General features: G+C 46.5%; 2 protein-coding genes across 2 annotated transcripts; one reads left to right on the top strand and one right to left on the bottom strand.

Moving 5' to 3' along the window:
• The first annotated feature begins 9 nt into the window (after positions 1-9).
• Positions 10-9098, top strand: zyg11 (zyg-11 family member, cell cycle regulator). The gene is made up of 18 exons (XM_060066216.1): positions 10-434; positions 629-794; positions 967-1178; positions 1946-2257; positions 2364-2477; positions 2602-2718; positions 3074-3214; positions 3514-3690; positions 3828-3892; positions 4140-4239; positions 4549-4599; positions 4795-4956; positions 5068-5115; positions 5222-5419; positions 5538-5590; positions 5913-6010; positions 6665-6838; positions 7365-9098. Exons 1-18 carry the CDS (start codon positions 411-413, stop codon positions 7379-7381), a joined length of 2229 nt encoding a protein of 742 aa, XP_059922199.1. The 5' UTR covers positions 10-410; the 3' UTR covers positions 7382-9098.
• echdc2 (enoyl CoA hydratase domain containing 2) lies at positions 9095-13681 on the bottom strand. Its single transcript, XM_060066217.1, has 11 exons — positions 13317-13681; positions 13098-13165; positions 12872-12959; positions 12696-12782; positions 12185-12277; positions 10982-11038; positions 10714-10776; positions 10481-10605; positions 9815-9865; positions 9690-9737; positions 9095-9433 (listed from the first exon to the last, which is right to left on the bottom strand). The coding sequence occupies exons 1-11, from the start codon at positions 13537-13539 to the stop codon at positions 9356-9358; spliced, it is 981 nt and encodes a 326-aa protein (XP_059922200.1). The 5' UTR covers positions 13540-13681; the 3' UTR covers positions 9095-9355.

The raw sequence follows: 13681 nt of genomic DNA, 5'->3' as shown, positions 1-13681 counted from the left end.
TCCAGTGTTGTGACCTTTGTTTACGATCTGCTTAGTCAAAAATAGACAGCCCCTTTTGGAAAATATAATCTGACAGGTTGTTTACTCAGGGAAACGGAAACAGCAACGATTCAGTTCAAAAATATTTGGACAATGAATACTGGACAATCCCAATATTGTTTTGGGTTTACCTCGACTCTGATTTTGCAACACGGAAGAACCCGGTTAGCTAGATAATAGCTACATGGATGTTCAAATAGCTTGTCGTCTACCTGTCTTCTAAATATTTTCATCGAGACCAATTTTTTGTCCGGCAACCGGACCCAGCTCATCGAGACTTAACTTCACGTTGAAGCGGCTGACAGTCAGTCTGAGCAGCTGTTGCGTTGAGTTGTTCGTGTATTCGTCAAATTATTTATTTATCTTGAATAATGGCTAGTGATTTCCTCAACGTGGTAAGTTTTATTAATTTAATCTAGATTTTCCACATCGTCGTTATGGTTCCTTTTACATGCTTTACGTTCAGAAGTGTTTACGAGTATTGGCCCCCCCATAACGTTATGTGCTTCCTGCGCTCCGTATGTTTTATGTATATCCAGTCAATGTATAACGTGACTACATCAAAAACACTATTATTATGTGTTCTCAGGATGATGCCTCCCCTGCATCGTTAACGGACCTGTGCCTGACCTATGTCAGCCAGAATCTCGATTGTTTCTGTGTGAAGCACGCTGATGGTTCTCTCTGCCTCCGAGAAGCAGTGCTCTTCCCACAGGAGTTGGCAGATCAGCTGCTGGCAAAGATGGCCACTGAAGGTCTGTCTGTGTTTATCTGTCTTACCACTCAAATTAAATGAAGCAGGCAAAGCCATGTCATTAAATGTATTTTGGGTTAGGTTAGGGCATATGGGCGCGGCCTACATAGGACTAGCTGACCCATTACCAAGTATTGTAGAAGGACATTCTAACTATGATCTATATACCACAGGGCTGTTGAATGACAGCACAGTTGGTGTATTTCGGAAGTGTGAGTACCTGCGCTTGAGGAGAGCCTGCATCCGAACAGCGCGGATCTCGGCGGAAGCATTCCAGAAAGCTCTCTGTCCTCACAAGCTGGTGGAACTGGATGCTGCAAGGGTCAATGCAGACCTCACTATCTCAGATATACTAAATGGACTGGCCACCAATAAACAAAGTCAGGTAAAGCAGTACATAAGATGATAGTACACGTTAGTGTCACCTTAACAAATTAACCTACCACAATTGATGTGTATGTATGTATATATATATGTATATATATGTATATATATGTGTATAGGTGTATGTGTATGTGTTGGTATATGTGGTGTCTACGACAGCCCAAGGGTAATGGGTTTCGATCCCCGATGTCTTTTGCCTACCTGGAGGCATCTAGATAACCTACCTTAATGACGTTGCTCTTTAAAGGTGCTGTAGGTAAGATTTGAGATTGTGAAGAGAGAGAAGAGACAGTTGGAAACAAAAATCAATATTGTCGTGGACATTTCATTCACTAATAGCTGTCAAATGACAATCAATTAATAGCCCTTACATCTTACCAATACCTACAGCAAATTTAATGACGTCTAACATTATCTGAAAAGTAGCTAAATCAACAAATGTTTATTCTTAAATGTTATTTCAGTTTGCAAACAATTATTGTTTGTGATTGTGCAACTTAGATGCACCACCACCACCATATTATATATTTTGTCTCCGATTTTTTCACCAGTATGGAATTGTGAATAACAGTATGTATTACCATCTATGTATCGATAATATTACTATTATCAAGATTACGTTGAAAAGTTTCTGCTTGAGACCAAGACACTATAACCTGCACAGCCGTAATCTGGTAGTAATCCGTATGAGAGTGACCAAAACATTGGGTTTAACGTGTTACTACCCCGACCCTTTGTCCTAATGTCTCCTCGATGCCCATCCTGCAGGACTCCCTCCAGCGCCTGGTTCTAACCGGCCTCACCATGTCCTCCCCTGAGGAGTCCAGTCGCTTCAGCTCCCTGCGGGGCCTGCGCTCCCTCTCCCTAGCCAACGCCGAGTTCTACGACGCGGGGCTTCCTGACGTGTGCGCTCTGCCCCGGCTGGAGAGCCTGGATCTGTCCAACACCTCAGTCACCAACCTGAAGCCGCTGCTGGGGCTTCGGGAGAGGCTGCGCTCGCTGACGCTGCACCAGCTGAAGAGGCTGGAGATGAGCACCGCTCAAGTGCTGGGGGTCATAGGTCAGCTGGACGCGCTGCAGGTGAGCATGAGGCCTCGGGGTGGTGGATTTTGACGAGAAGCCCTTTCTTATGCAGCGGTAGCAAGGCGACGACTGCGGTGTTGAGTGTGATTTGTGTCCTGTGCAGCACCTGGACATCAGCGACGATAAACAGTTCACGTCCGACGTGGCTCGACAACTGCTCGGACAGCCGGGAATCCTGCCCGCTCTCGTCTCCCTGGACGTGTCAGGGAGGAAGCAGGTGTGTGTGGGTTGATGTGTGTAGGTCGATGTGTTTGGGTTGATGTGTGTGCCAGCGTGAGTTTGTGTTGGTTAGACCAGGATGTATTTAGATTGTATGTTTTATGCATATTTGATTCTTGCAGGTGACAGATGCTGCCATCAAGACATTCGTCGAGGAGAGACCTGGCATGGCCTTCCTAGGACTCCTGGCAACAGGTGCTGGCTTCTCCGACTTCCTCTCTGGTGAAGGGAGCCTCAAGGTACAGCTAAGGGAACAGATGCATGATGCATGCATCACACAGGGTTTCTCGAAGCCGCCTATAGGCGAGGCGCAGAGCCTCCGCTACATGTATGATTTATGACCGCACCAACTGGTAGGCTTATCCATCTAGCTTACATCTGGGTGGACACACCCACTCGTGCTGTCACTTGAGGGTGATGAGGTGGAGATTTTGAAACCGCTTGCTAATCCAACTCACATTTAATCATTTAATTAGCTACGATTTATGTTTAAATATAATAAAAAAAAGATATATATATGTTCCCTGAGAAAACGTGCAAACAAATATATTATTATCTTGTCACTGACACACTTGCGTGTCTGTGTGTGTGAAGGTCACAGGGGAGGCCAATGAGATGCAGATTTGCCAGGCTCTTCGTCGTTACAGTGAGAGAGAAGGATTTGTAAGAGAGGCGCTGTTTCACCTGTTCAGCCTGACCCACGTGATGGAGAAACCACGACCGGACATCCTGAAGGTATCGCCGCATCCCACCGAAGTCTTACCCCTGAACATTGGGGGGGAAAATATCCTTCCCCCCCCAATGTTGACTTAAAGAAGAGTACAATTTGTCTGTTGTGTCTAATGCTCTCATCGTTCAAAGATTAGTTTAAGCATATCTCTGTATTGTTTGAGTGTACGGTGTGAGGTTGTTAACCTTTTTGTATGGAATGATTCAATGCATATGTTTCTTACATCCCGCAACTCGCGCTTAAAACGGAGGGTCCCATTCTAAGTTTGATTTATCCCCCTCCCCCGCACCTCGGTTCTCCCTAGCTGGTGGTGTTGGGCATGAAGAACCACCCGGCCATCCTGAACGTCCAGCTGGCCGCCAGCGCCTGCGTGTTCAACCTAACCAAGCAGGACCTGGCCGCAGACATGCCGGTCCGATTGCTGAGCAGCGTCACCCAGCTGCTTCTGGAGGCCATGAGAACCTTTCCCAATCACCAGCAGGTACCTGCCCCTAGCTCTCGGTTATGAACACAGATCTGCTCATAAAGGATAGCGCAGGAGAAGAGAACCCGGAACCCGTCTGGCAGGCTCTGTTGGGGTGCTGCTCTAACCTCCAGTTTTGGGTCCTCTTTCTCCAGCTGCAGAAGAACTGTCTGTTGTCTCTGTGCAGTGACCGTATTCTGCAGGAAGTCCCATTCAACAGGTAGGGTACCTTGTCTGTATTGGTGAAGCACCTCAATGGGTAACCTTTTTACAAAGCCACGACTCAACATGGCTATCCGATCACTCGAACTCATAACAGACAAACTGAACCTTCATGATGTCATGAATGATGGTGTTATGCTTACAGCTAGTGGCAGTTTTCACCATGCATACAGTAGAAGTTCCAACCGTCGATGGACATTTCTATTTCTTAGTGCGACAGTGCATTGTGTGTGTGTGTGTGTTAGGTTTGAGGCGGCAAAGCTAGTGATGCAGTGGCTGTGTAACCATGAGGACCAGAACATGCAGAGAATGGCTGTGGCCATCATCTCCATACTGGCTGCCAAGGTACATAGCAGAAGCATTGCGTCTGTGCCTTGAAGGTGTGTGTGTCATACACACATTGTTTCCTGCATTACTAATTGGACGTCATATTTCTGAAAAAAACAACTCTAAAAGCCTGTCAAGTAGATCACTCGTGTGTGTTCTGCGTACGCTGCGGTTTTCACTAATCATCTTAACTGTGTGTGTGTGTGTGTGTGTGTGTGTGTGTGTGTGTGTGTGTGTGTGTGTGTGTGTGTGTGTGTGTGTGTGTGTGTGTGTGTGTGTGTGTGTGTGTGTGTGTGTGTGTGTGTGTGTGTGTGTGTGGCTTTTCAGCTGTCCACAGAGCAGACGGCACAGCTGGGGGCGGAGCTGTCCATAGTGATGGTAAGAGTTTCCTACATGGTGCCTTATAGAGTACAGCATTGTCGACAGAAAACTGACTGACTGACTCGTCTATCTCGCTGCTGCCCTCTCTCTCACCCTCTCTTTCTCTTCGCCCTCTCTCTTTTCGCCCAAACTCTCTCTCGCCCTCCCTCTCACCCACTCTCACTCTCGCCCTCTCTCTCTCTTGTCTCTCAGCAACTCCTGAACATCGTGAAGCAGAAGGCTGGACAGAGCGTGGTAGACGCCACCCTAAAGTTCACACTGAGCGCGCTCTGGAACCTCACAGACGAGTCCCCGACCACCTGTAGCCATTTTATCCAGAACGATGGGCTCACTCTCTTCATAAATGTCCTAGAGGTAGGAGTGAAAAAACGATGTAACGTTTCAACTGAGTGCGATGGGGTTAATCCTAATTGTAAAACCATAAAAGTGTGTCTTTTTGATTTATTTATGGTTTTTCCTCTGCAGGCTTTCCCAACAGAATCCTCCATTCAGCAGAAGGTTCTGGGCTTGCTGGTGAGTCCCGGATAACACAACACTACCAATACAAATTTGCTATAATTATTGTGTCGGATGTATAGGGAACTGGAGACGCCATTATTGTTCTGTTTTACTGGAACAGAACAACATCGCTGAGGTCGGGGACCTTCATGTGCAGCTCATGGTCCAGGGCTTCCTGGACCACATCCGCACCCTGCTCCACAGCACCGAGGTGGAGGTCAGCTACTTTGCCGCCGGGATCCTGGCACACCTCACCTCGCGTGGGGAACAGGCCTGGACGCTCAGCCTCAGCCTGCGGTCCTCTCTGCTGGAGCAGCTGGTAGGCCACGTGTTCTAGAGAGAGACAAGCCCCCCCCCCCGGAGTGGGTCCACTGGTGTTGTCTGGGTGGAGGATAGAAGTCGTCCCTAACGTGCCTCTCTCGTTCTCTCTTCTCTAGCATTCTGTCATCCTGAAGTGGCCCACGCCTGAATGCGAGATGGTGGCCTACAGGTGAGGGGGGGAAATGGATCACTACCTCATTGAGCACGCACGCAGACACGCAGAGAAACCCACACATGCAAGCAAAAACACAGGCAGGCAGGCACGCACATACAAGCATGCAAATGATTGACCCACAAAAAAACATTTACAGATAATCCCACTTGAATGAATAACGCGCTCTGTCATCATCCAAAAGAAGACAAAAGAGAAAGCGGTTGGCAGTTCGATATGTGTGATCAGCCTGCAGATGGCGCTGTCCCAACACATGTTTCGCTATGAATGCTCCCAAAGGCCTAGCCTACATCTCACTTGGCTCCATCTTGTCCTATAGATCGTTCAATCCCTTCTTCCCTCTGCTGGAGTGCTTCCACACCCCGGGGGTCCAGCTCTGGGCTGCCTGGGCCATGCAGCACGTCTGTAGCAAGAACGGTGAGGAGCGGCCCATATATTCGTTCCAAATGAAACGCCAAAGATCCGGCCTGGGCTGTTAATCCCCCCCCCCAAGTGTATTACACTCTTGCGAGCACTTATTTCTTGCGCATTATATTTGTTTGTCATGTTGCTCGAGGCGGGGATCTGTGTAATTGGCTTACAGCGAACACGAACTGGACAAGCACTATTGAACTTTGAAACAGGGTAGATGAGGGATTCAAGTCAACACCATGTAGCCTGGCCACCATATAAATACTTATTAAAAGCCCAAGCTCAATGTTTCATCCACTCGCTCAAATGAGTTCCGCTTCGTTTAAATATCTGCGTAGTGAAACGGGAAAGAAGGTGTTACTCCACACCTTTTTAGCTGTCGGTTCCTAGCAAAGGCTAACCAAGCAGGACTGCTGGATCCCACGTAACATCATGTAAACCTCTGCAAGTTAACAGTGCAGTGTCCATTCGTCACCTTTTAACATTCTTCAAGGCAGGAGAGCACTTAATAGACCTGTATATGGTAGGGTCGTTTCATGGAGGAGGATTGGGGGTGGTACATTTTAGTAATGCAGGCCAGTAAAGCCCTCGGATATTCATGTGATGCAGGACCCGATGTGAACCGACTAAACTGAACGTCTGAATTCTTCATGCCTGCAGCCTCTCGCTACTGCAGCATGCTGCTGGAGGAGGGGGGTCACCGGCAGCTTGAGCAGGTCCACAGCAACCCTGAGACACACCCTGACGTCCGGCGATTGGTGGAGAACATTCTGGAGAGCCTCCGCCGCCACAGAGGACAGAGCGGTCAGCCCCCGTCACAGCCACCGCACAGAGGTAACAGAGCTGGCTGGAGCTGGCCTTCAACATGCAACGTTGTGCATAACTAACCCTGCACAATGTCGGTGCATGGGTTTTGCCCCCTGCACACAAGGACATGCAAAGAGCAGATCGAAGCTTACCTTTGGCGTGGGAGACTAGACTAGCGTTGTTCGAAATCATTAAATGCTAATTACAAGGGGTGGCTTGGAGGTGGGTGTATGGCTCACCCTGTATATATTTCCCCTTCGTAGACAGAATTTCCTCGTAGCAATCCTGGTGGAATTCCAGCCTGTGGTCATTTGCTGCATGTCATTCCTTGTCTCTCGACCAACTTATCCGTCCATGTTCGCTCTCCTGTCCATAAAGGGAAAAGTACCTACAAAATATCGTTCTAAATAAATGACATATGTATATATTACATTGCCATCATTCTGTTGCAGACACAATCCACCATAATTCAACCTTTTTCTAAGATCTGCTTTAACTTTGCTCAAACCAGATCCAAGCTATTCCCCTTCTCTAAATCTCTATCTTTCCTCAGTGACCAAAACTCCCTGACGTTGCCGTGGACCAAACCCCATGAGCTCGGCCCCAGCAGAACGGGAGTCTATTTGCTTGAGTGCGCGTGTGCATGTGTGCCTATACCACACACGCACATGCACACTTTGACCAGCACCCAGGATTATACACAAAAGGACAGGACTCGTTACTTCCTTTTTGCTTTTGTTTCTAAACAAAACTTTCCCCATGTGTCATCATAGTGTTGTGGTCAATAAGAACATGTTGACGGGCAACCCTCTTAGGTTTGTGACTGGTTGATCTGTTCATTTAATATGCGCATGACATTGTGAGCTGGCGCATGCTGGAATTGGCCTGGATGCTTGCGCTGGTCATTATAGGAATGCTTGCCTGATTGTCAAGGGATAGCACTGCAGACCTGCAGTACTAGTACACTTTCTCTTCCTTATCATCCAAATGGGTCCTTGACTTGTACCTTCTGATGTTGATGGTGTACCAAAATGATGTTGGAAACATTGCATATTATATGATCTAGAAGACCAGGTGATTTGTAGGCCATTACTTCCCCATCCCGTATGAACTTTTGTATGCTTAATGTGACTCCATTTAACCATACCTCTACAGGTCTCGAAAAATAATGTTCATACATTTTCTTATCATAGGCAAAACTAATGTCTTTCACAGACAGAACAATATGCATCGGTTGGTCGAACCCATCTTTGTTTGCGAGGGAAGTATCTAATATACATCTGCATCTTCTGCTTTTTGTGCGTGCGTGCATATGTGTGAGTGCGTGCCCTTACTAATGGTATCAAATTTTATTTAGTTTACTTTGCACAAATAAGCTTAGAGAAGAAAAACAAGTTGCACGGATACTGTTTCTATTGTGTGTTTTGCTTTTTCTCTCTTTACTGATCAGGAGGTTAGTAATGGATTACACGATGATGATGATGAAAGAGCGACTATTAAGCTAACAGGAGAAAATAAAAGCTTTTACTGGTAGAGCCACTGTCAGTCAGCTGGTCCACACAATGTGAGGAGCGGAACTGCATCATGGACTACCAGTGAGTCATCGTGACGCACACCTGGCGGCGGACTCCCGTCAAGCTCCAGTAAATCATTCTCTACGCCCCATGAATTAGCTGGTGTCTTTTTTTCAAGCTACTTCAGAAGACACCTTCTCAATGCTGTGGGGATCGTTGCTCTCTCTCTCTCTCACACACACACACACACACACACACACACACACACACACACACACACACACACACACACACACACACACACGTGTAGATAGCAGGGAGGTCGGAAAACACTATTGGGCAGTGGAAGCGCACTTTCCTGGATGGACTCTACCTTGTTTGGTTGTTTGATCTACTGTTGCGTGTGCTTGCTATAACTGCATGGGTTGTGAAATGGATCCAGCATCTATTGAATAAAGGGAAATGCTTTTGTTCGCCCAAGGAACATACAGGATGGGTTTTCATCTTCAACCCAAGCCATTTCTTAGTGACAGCCTCTTTTCACACCCTGATGGGAGCTGGGTCACAATAGGCCGGGGCTCAGTGCTTCTCGTTCAGTAAACTGGGTTAAGGTTTTTAAGCTAAAGGCCCCCACTGTGGAGAGACTCCACAGTCTCTTTAGTGGAGGCTGTGTTGATGGTCCACCTCAGCTTAGTAAGGCTGAAGCAGCCAATGTGCCATGTTGATGCTGAGACTATATGGTGACATTTTGAAATAAAGACTACATCCCTTGAGCTCAAAGCCTTGTCTTTTAATGAAAATAATTGCAATAACAATTTGATGCATCACATGTATGGCCTACTTTAAGTGTTATTGTTTGATACATACATTTATTTGTGCCCAATAACATATCCTGGACTCAAAGCAGCCTTTTTATTTTCTACACCATTGATATTATAATCTAAAAAATATCATTTGTTAATCTATATCGTGGTGTCTTCAACATCGTTATTCTCCAATATAGTTGAATTGTCTCTTCAACATTATTCTGTTATTCTCCAGTATAGTTAGGTTTTCTCTTCTCTAGGAAGGCAGCCATTCCTTCCTGTCGGTCACGGGTAGGGATGACCTGAAAGGAATGCATAATAAACCGTTTGTCAGGAATATTCATTAAAACATGACCCAAAAAGTGATCCAAGGGTCAAAGACTAATTCAGCAAATGCTAGTTTATTTTAAGTTTGCGATTGAAACAAGCAGGGCAGTGCTCATTTTGCAATACTCAAAAACCTCCAAAGTTACGCAAAACAGTAAAGATCTGTCAGTACAGGGGTTGCGAAAGTTATTTGATGCATATTTACTACTGCTTGGGTATGGGAATGCTTACCATTGAGTAACACAACCTCTCTATCGCCATGGCCTTGGTCATTTCCACCTGGAAAGACACATGAAGGTATGGATATGAGTGCTTTCATTTGATGAGACGTAAGACGTGACTGTGTTAAATCGTACCTCAATGCCTCTGTCCATAGCCTCTTTTGCCAAACGGATGGCAACAGGAGCCTGAGGAATGGAAGCAAAAGAAACAAAACAAAGTAGGTTTAATCAGCCTACAAAAGGTCCTCCTCAATATAATAATTTAAGGAAATTAAAATGAAATGTGACTATTAGTCTTAATTAATTGCAGGAGATCAATCCCAAATTGATCCAGATTATGATCCACTCAGTCCTCCACAGTAGTAAAGCCCAGCACATAATCTGGTGAACAGTGAAGTAATGACGTATGTAGGACGTTTTGGGGTAAGAACAGCTGTCCATCGGTGTTCAGATTGCTATTCTGCTTCTTAGGATCTCCTCTGAATGCTGTTCTGCTTTCCTCTAGAGATCAAAACACCAGTGTGTGTGTGTGTGTGTGAGACGTCAATATCTCCACTTAAATGGCCACTCTGCATCTGCTGTCCACGTGCATAAACTGCAGAGAGAAATTGTGAACGACAGAGGCCTGAAAGAAATGTAAAGACTCCTTTTCTCACTGTTGAAAGCGGAACGCGGAAGACAGGAAAAGACAAGGAGATGAGTTGAAAGGTGGAGTGAGATTAACGAGTTGTTGGGAGAAATCAAGGCCAGTGAAAGGAACACATTGCAGCAGAACTGGTCTGTCCTTCTGTATGTTTGTACCTGGGGCAGTATTTCCCGAGCCAGGCTGAGTGCCTCTGTGTAGGCGGCGTCACCCGTCTGGTTCTGTTCTGTAGCCTGATTGACCAGGCCCAAGCCCAGCGCGGCCTGCCCCCCCACACGTCGACCTGCCGACGTTACAGCACACTCAACGATATGCACGGTGTGTATTACCACAAACACAGAGGGGGTCGGTCAGAACTCTATCCGCTTCACAATCTTAGGAGACACAATACCTGTGAAGATGAGTTCTTTGGCCAGAGAGATTCCCACCAACCTGGGGAGGCGCTGACTGCCCCCTGCAGGGCAAACAGGGTCAAGGTCAAATGGCATCTGTTGCCTGGCAGTCGCCTGCACATGACATGCTTCCAATGCAGCGCATCTGGATTTGTCTCCACTGATGAGAAGCACTATACAAACTAAATGCATCATTACTATCAATAGAATAGACACATAGCTGTGTTTGTGTGTGCGTGTGTGTGTGTGTGTGTACGTGTGCCTCACCAGCCCCTGGGAGCAGCCCCCTTGTCGTCTCAATCAGACCCATCTGGGCAGAATATGCTGAAACAAACAAACGCATACACATGCGCACACAGAAACACATACACATGCGCACACACAAACACAGAGGACAATTGAAGGTCTGCACTGCAGGGATGGAGTAAAAGCTGACTGATGCTTCTGTCGAACTGATATAGACAAACACCTGTTCTGCCCGGATGTCGGCTCTCTCGACCTATCACTGAGCTGCAACAACGCCTTGAGCCAATCACATGTGGATTCAACACATTATTATGCTGAGTGTGATGCATCACGCTCAGCATTAGTCACTGGGCACAAGGTCATGTCCTCTAGCCCTGCTTTCACATGTTACTACCACATCAAATTCTTCAGGTGTACAGACGATATCGTGACTGAAAATAAAGAGCCAACATTGGACATTTTAATGACCCCCCCCCCCCCCCCCCCCCCCCATCTGTCCACCTTGACATTTAGTGAAACAGCCTTGAAGCAACCTCATTATCTTCACACCTGCATTGGGTTTTATATTTTCAGCGGTGGGGTTGGAAGATCACAGACAGAAAACGGAGACCCTGCAAGAATGCCCACTTCAAAGCCTTCTTTCCGTACGCTTTCCTTCCTTCCTTCCTTCCTTCCTTCCTTCCTTCCTTCCTTTCTTCCTGCAGTCTGTCGGCGGGCAGAGAACAGAGGCAACCTGGTGCTCCATACAACTCTGCAGTACCCAGAGAAGCTCATAGTGAAGGTCACCAGCCACCCTCAACATCAAGGGTTATCAGCTTTGGCCTCAGGCAATGTAGTAAAACCCCCCTGGGCTAAAGGCAACGTTCATAAAAGGTGTATTTGTTCCAGATGCAATAGCTCTATTAAATAAGAACCTAACAAACTAATGTAATCAAACACAATTTGGGGTCTCTGAGGAGAGGCCAAAAGCACATTTCCAGCTCAAGCTGGATAAAGTTGCATTCTATTCGATTGATATTTTATTACCTCCTTCTGACCTTTACTATTTAACAGTCACTATCGTACAATTAGAGAGACCACTAGAGAGGTCGCTATTACCTTTACGATCCCCTTATCGCTGCTATCACCTCAGGGCCTGACACCTCCCCCACTCCTTTGTGATTAGAGAACAGGGAGTCACCCTGATCAAGAGGATAAATAGGCTGAAGGTCAAAGGTCACTCACCGGCTGTGCGGAGGTCACAGGCCAGGGCCAGCTCAAGCCCTCCACCCAGGGCGGCTCCATCCATCGCCGCGATGGTGGGCATGGGCATCGATGCTGTTGTTGCCGGGGAAACATAAGCGGTAATCAAAGCAGAGTTGTCGTTAACACACTCCCTACCTGAAGCAGGGATTGAGTTGAGTTTTTAATCGTGTGTTGAGAGCAGTGGTGGGAATACACACTTCAGACTAAATACTTTTGCAACACTAATTTCACCTCAATGTAAGATAGTAGACTTTTCTCAAAAATGTGCGCTATGTTACAGGCATGATCTTTATTGAAATGTGATAAAAAATACTAATAATTAGACACGTTAGTTTTATCTATAGAGCCAACACAGGCACTATCTCTAATAATCAACAAAATACCTGGTTGGGTGGATAAATGTAACTGTGTTTGTTAACCTCAGATAGACGTGTGAACAATAGAGTGTGAGTAGCATGCAAATCCTAAGATTCCCTGATGCAAAGCTCACCAATATCAGTCATGAGCGTTCGCAGTCTGTGGACAAACGAATCGGCTGATATGTTGTTCATAGCAGCCCTTTCTTTGAGATCAGCACCTGCATCAATACACATTCACAATACAATTCATTACGTTCAATCAGCAATGTCGTCCTTGTAAACATAAGATGGATTTTTGTGTGTGCACCTGCGCAGAAGACCCCTGGGACCATGCTCCTGAAGATCACCACCCGCGAGGCCGTGTCGCAGGACAGCGAGGTTATGATCTCACGCATCTATAAACACATTATATTCGTATCAATCTGTGTGTGTGTGTGTGTGTGTGTGTGTGTGTGTGTGTGTGTGTGTGTGTGTGTGTGTGTGTGTGTGTGTGTGTGTGTGTGTGTGTGTGTGTGTGTGTGTTTTAAGTTTACCTGTGATATGAACACGTGACCCAGGGCATTTCTCGCCTTATGTCGACGCATGACCACCTCCACAATACCTGAGGACACATTAGACACGCACTCTCTTCATTACATTATTCAATTATAAACTATTCAACGATTTAGCTTGGCAGGGTTGATTTAAACATCCATCCATTTAATGAACATACTATTTTCTTATTCATTTAAATAACTTAAACTAGTGCCTACCCGTGTCTTCCCCATCTAACCGCTTCACGTCCACTTCTGCTGAAGGTGTCGCCTCTGTATGTTGACCGCGAGAGTGTGTGCGATTATAACAAACTGGTAGCCGAACGTCACCGGACACTAGGCCTTGCACACCTCCTCGCCACATAAACCCAAATGTTCCACCGTTGGACTCTGGACGAATTATTTTCACTCGTCGGGCAGCGATACTGCATAGAAATGTCATGGTGAAATGTATTCCGGAAAGTTTTGAATTCGAGGATTCATACAGGGTACGAGTCAAGCTAAGACACTTTAGCTGTAGGGGGCGGTGCAAAGCATGGGTTCATAGGAGGAGGAGCCTGGTCTTCTAAACTAGAACCTGGTAG

Source organism: Gadus macrocephalus, chromosome 12 (assembly GCF_031168955.1).
Source record: "Gadus macrocephalus chromosome 12, ASM3116895v1".
NCBI classification, from domain to species: domain Eukaryota; kingdom Metazoa; phylum Chordata; class Actinopteri; order Gadiformes; family Gadidae; genus Gadus; species Gadus macrocephalus.
The sequence above is the reverse complement of the archived record's forward strand: the minus strand, read 5'-3'. Positions and strand labels throughout refer to the sequence as shown.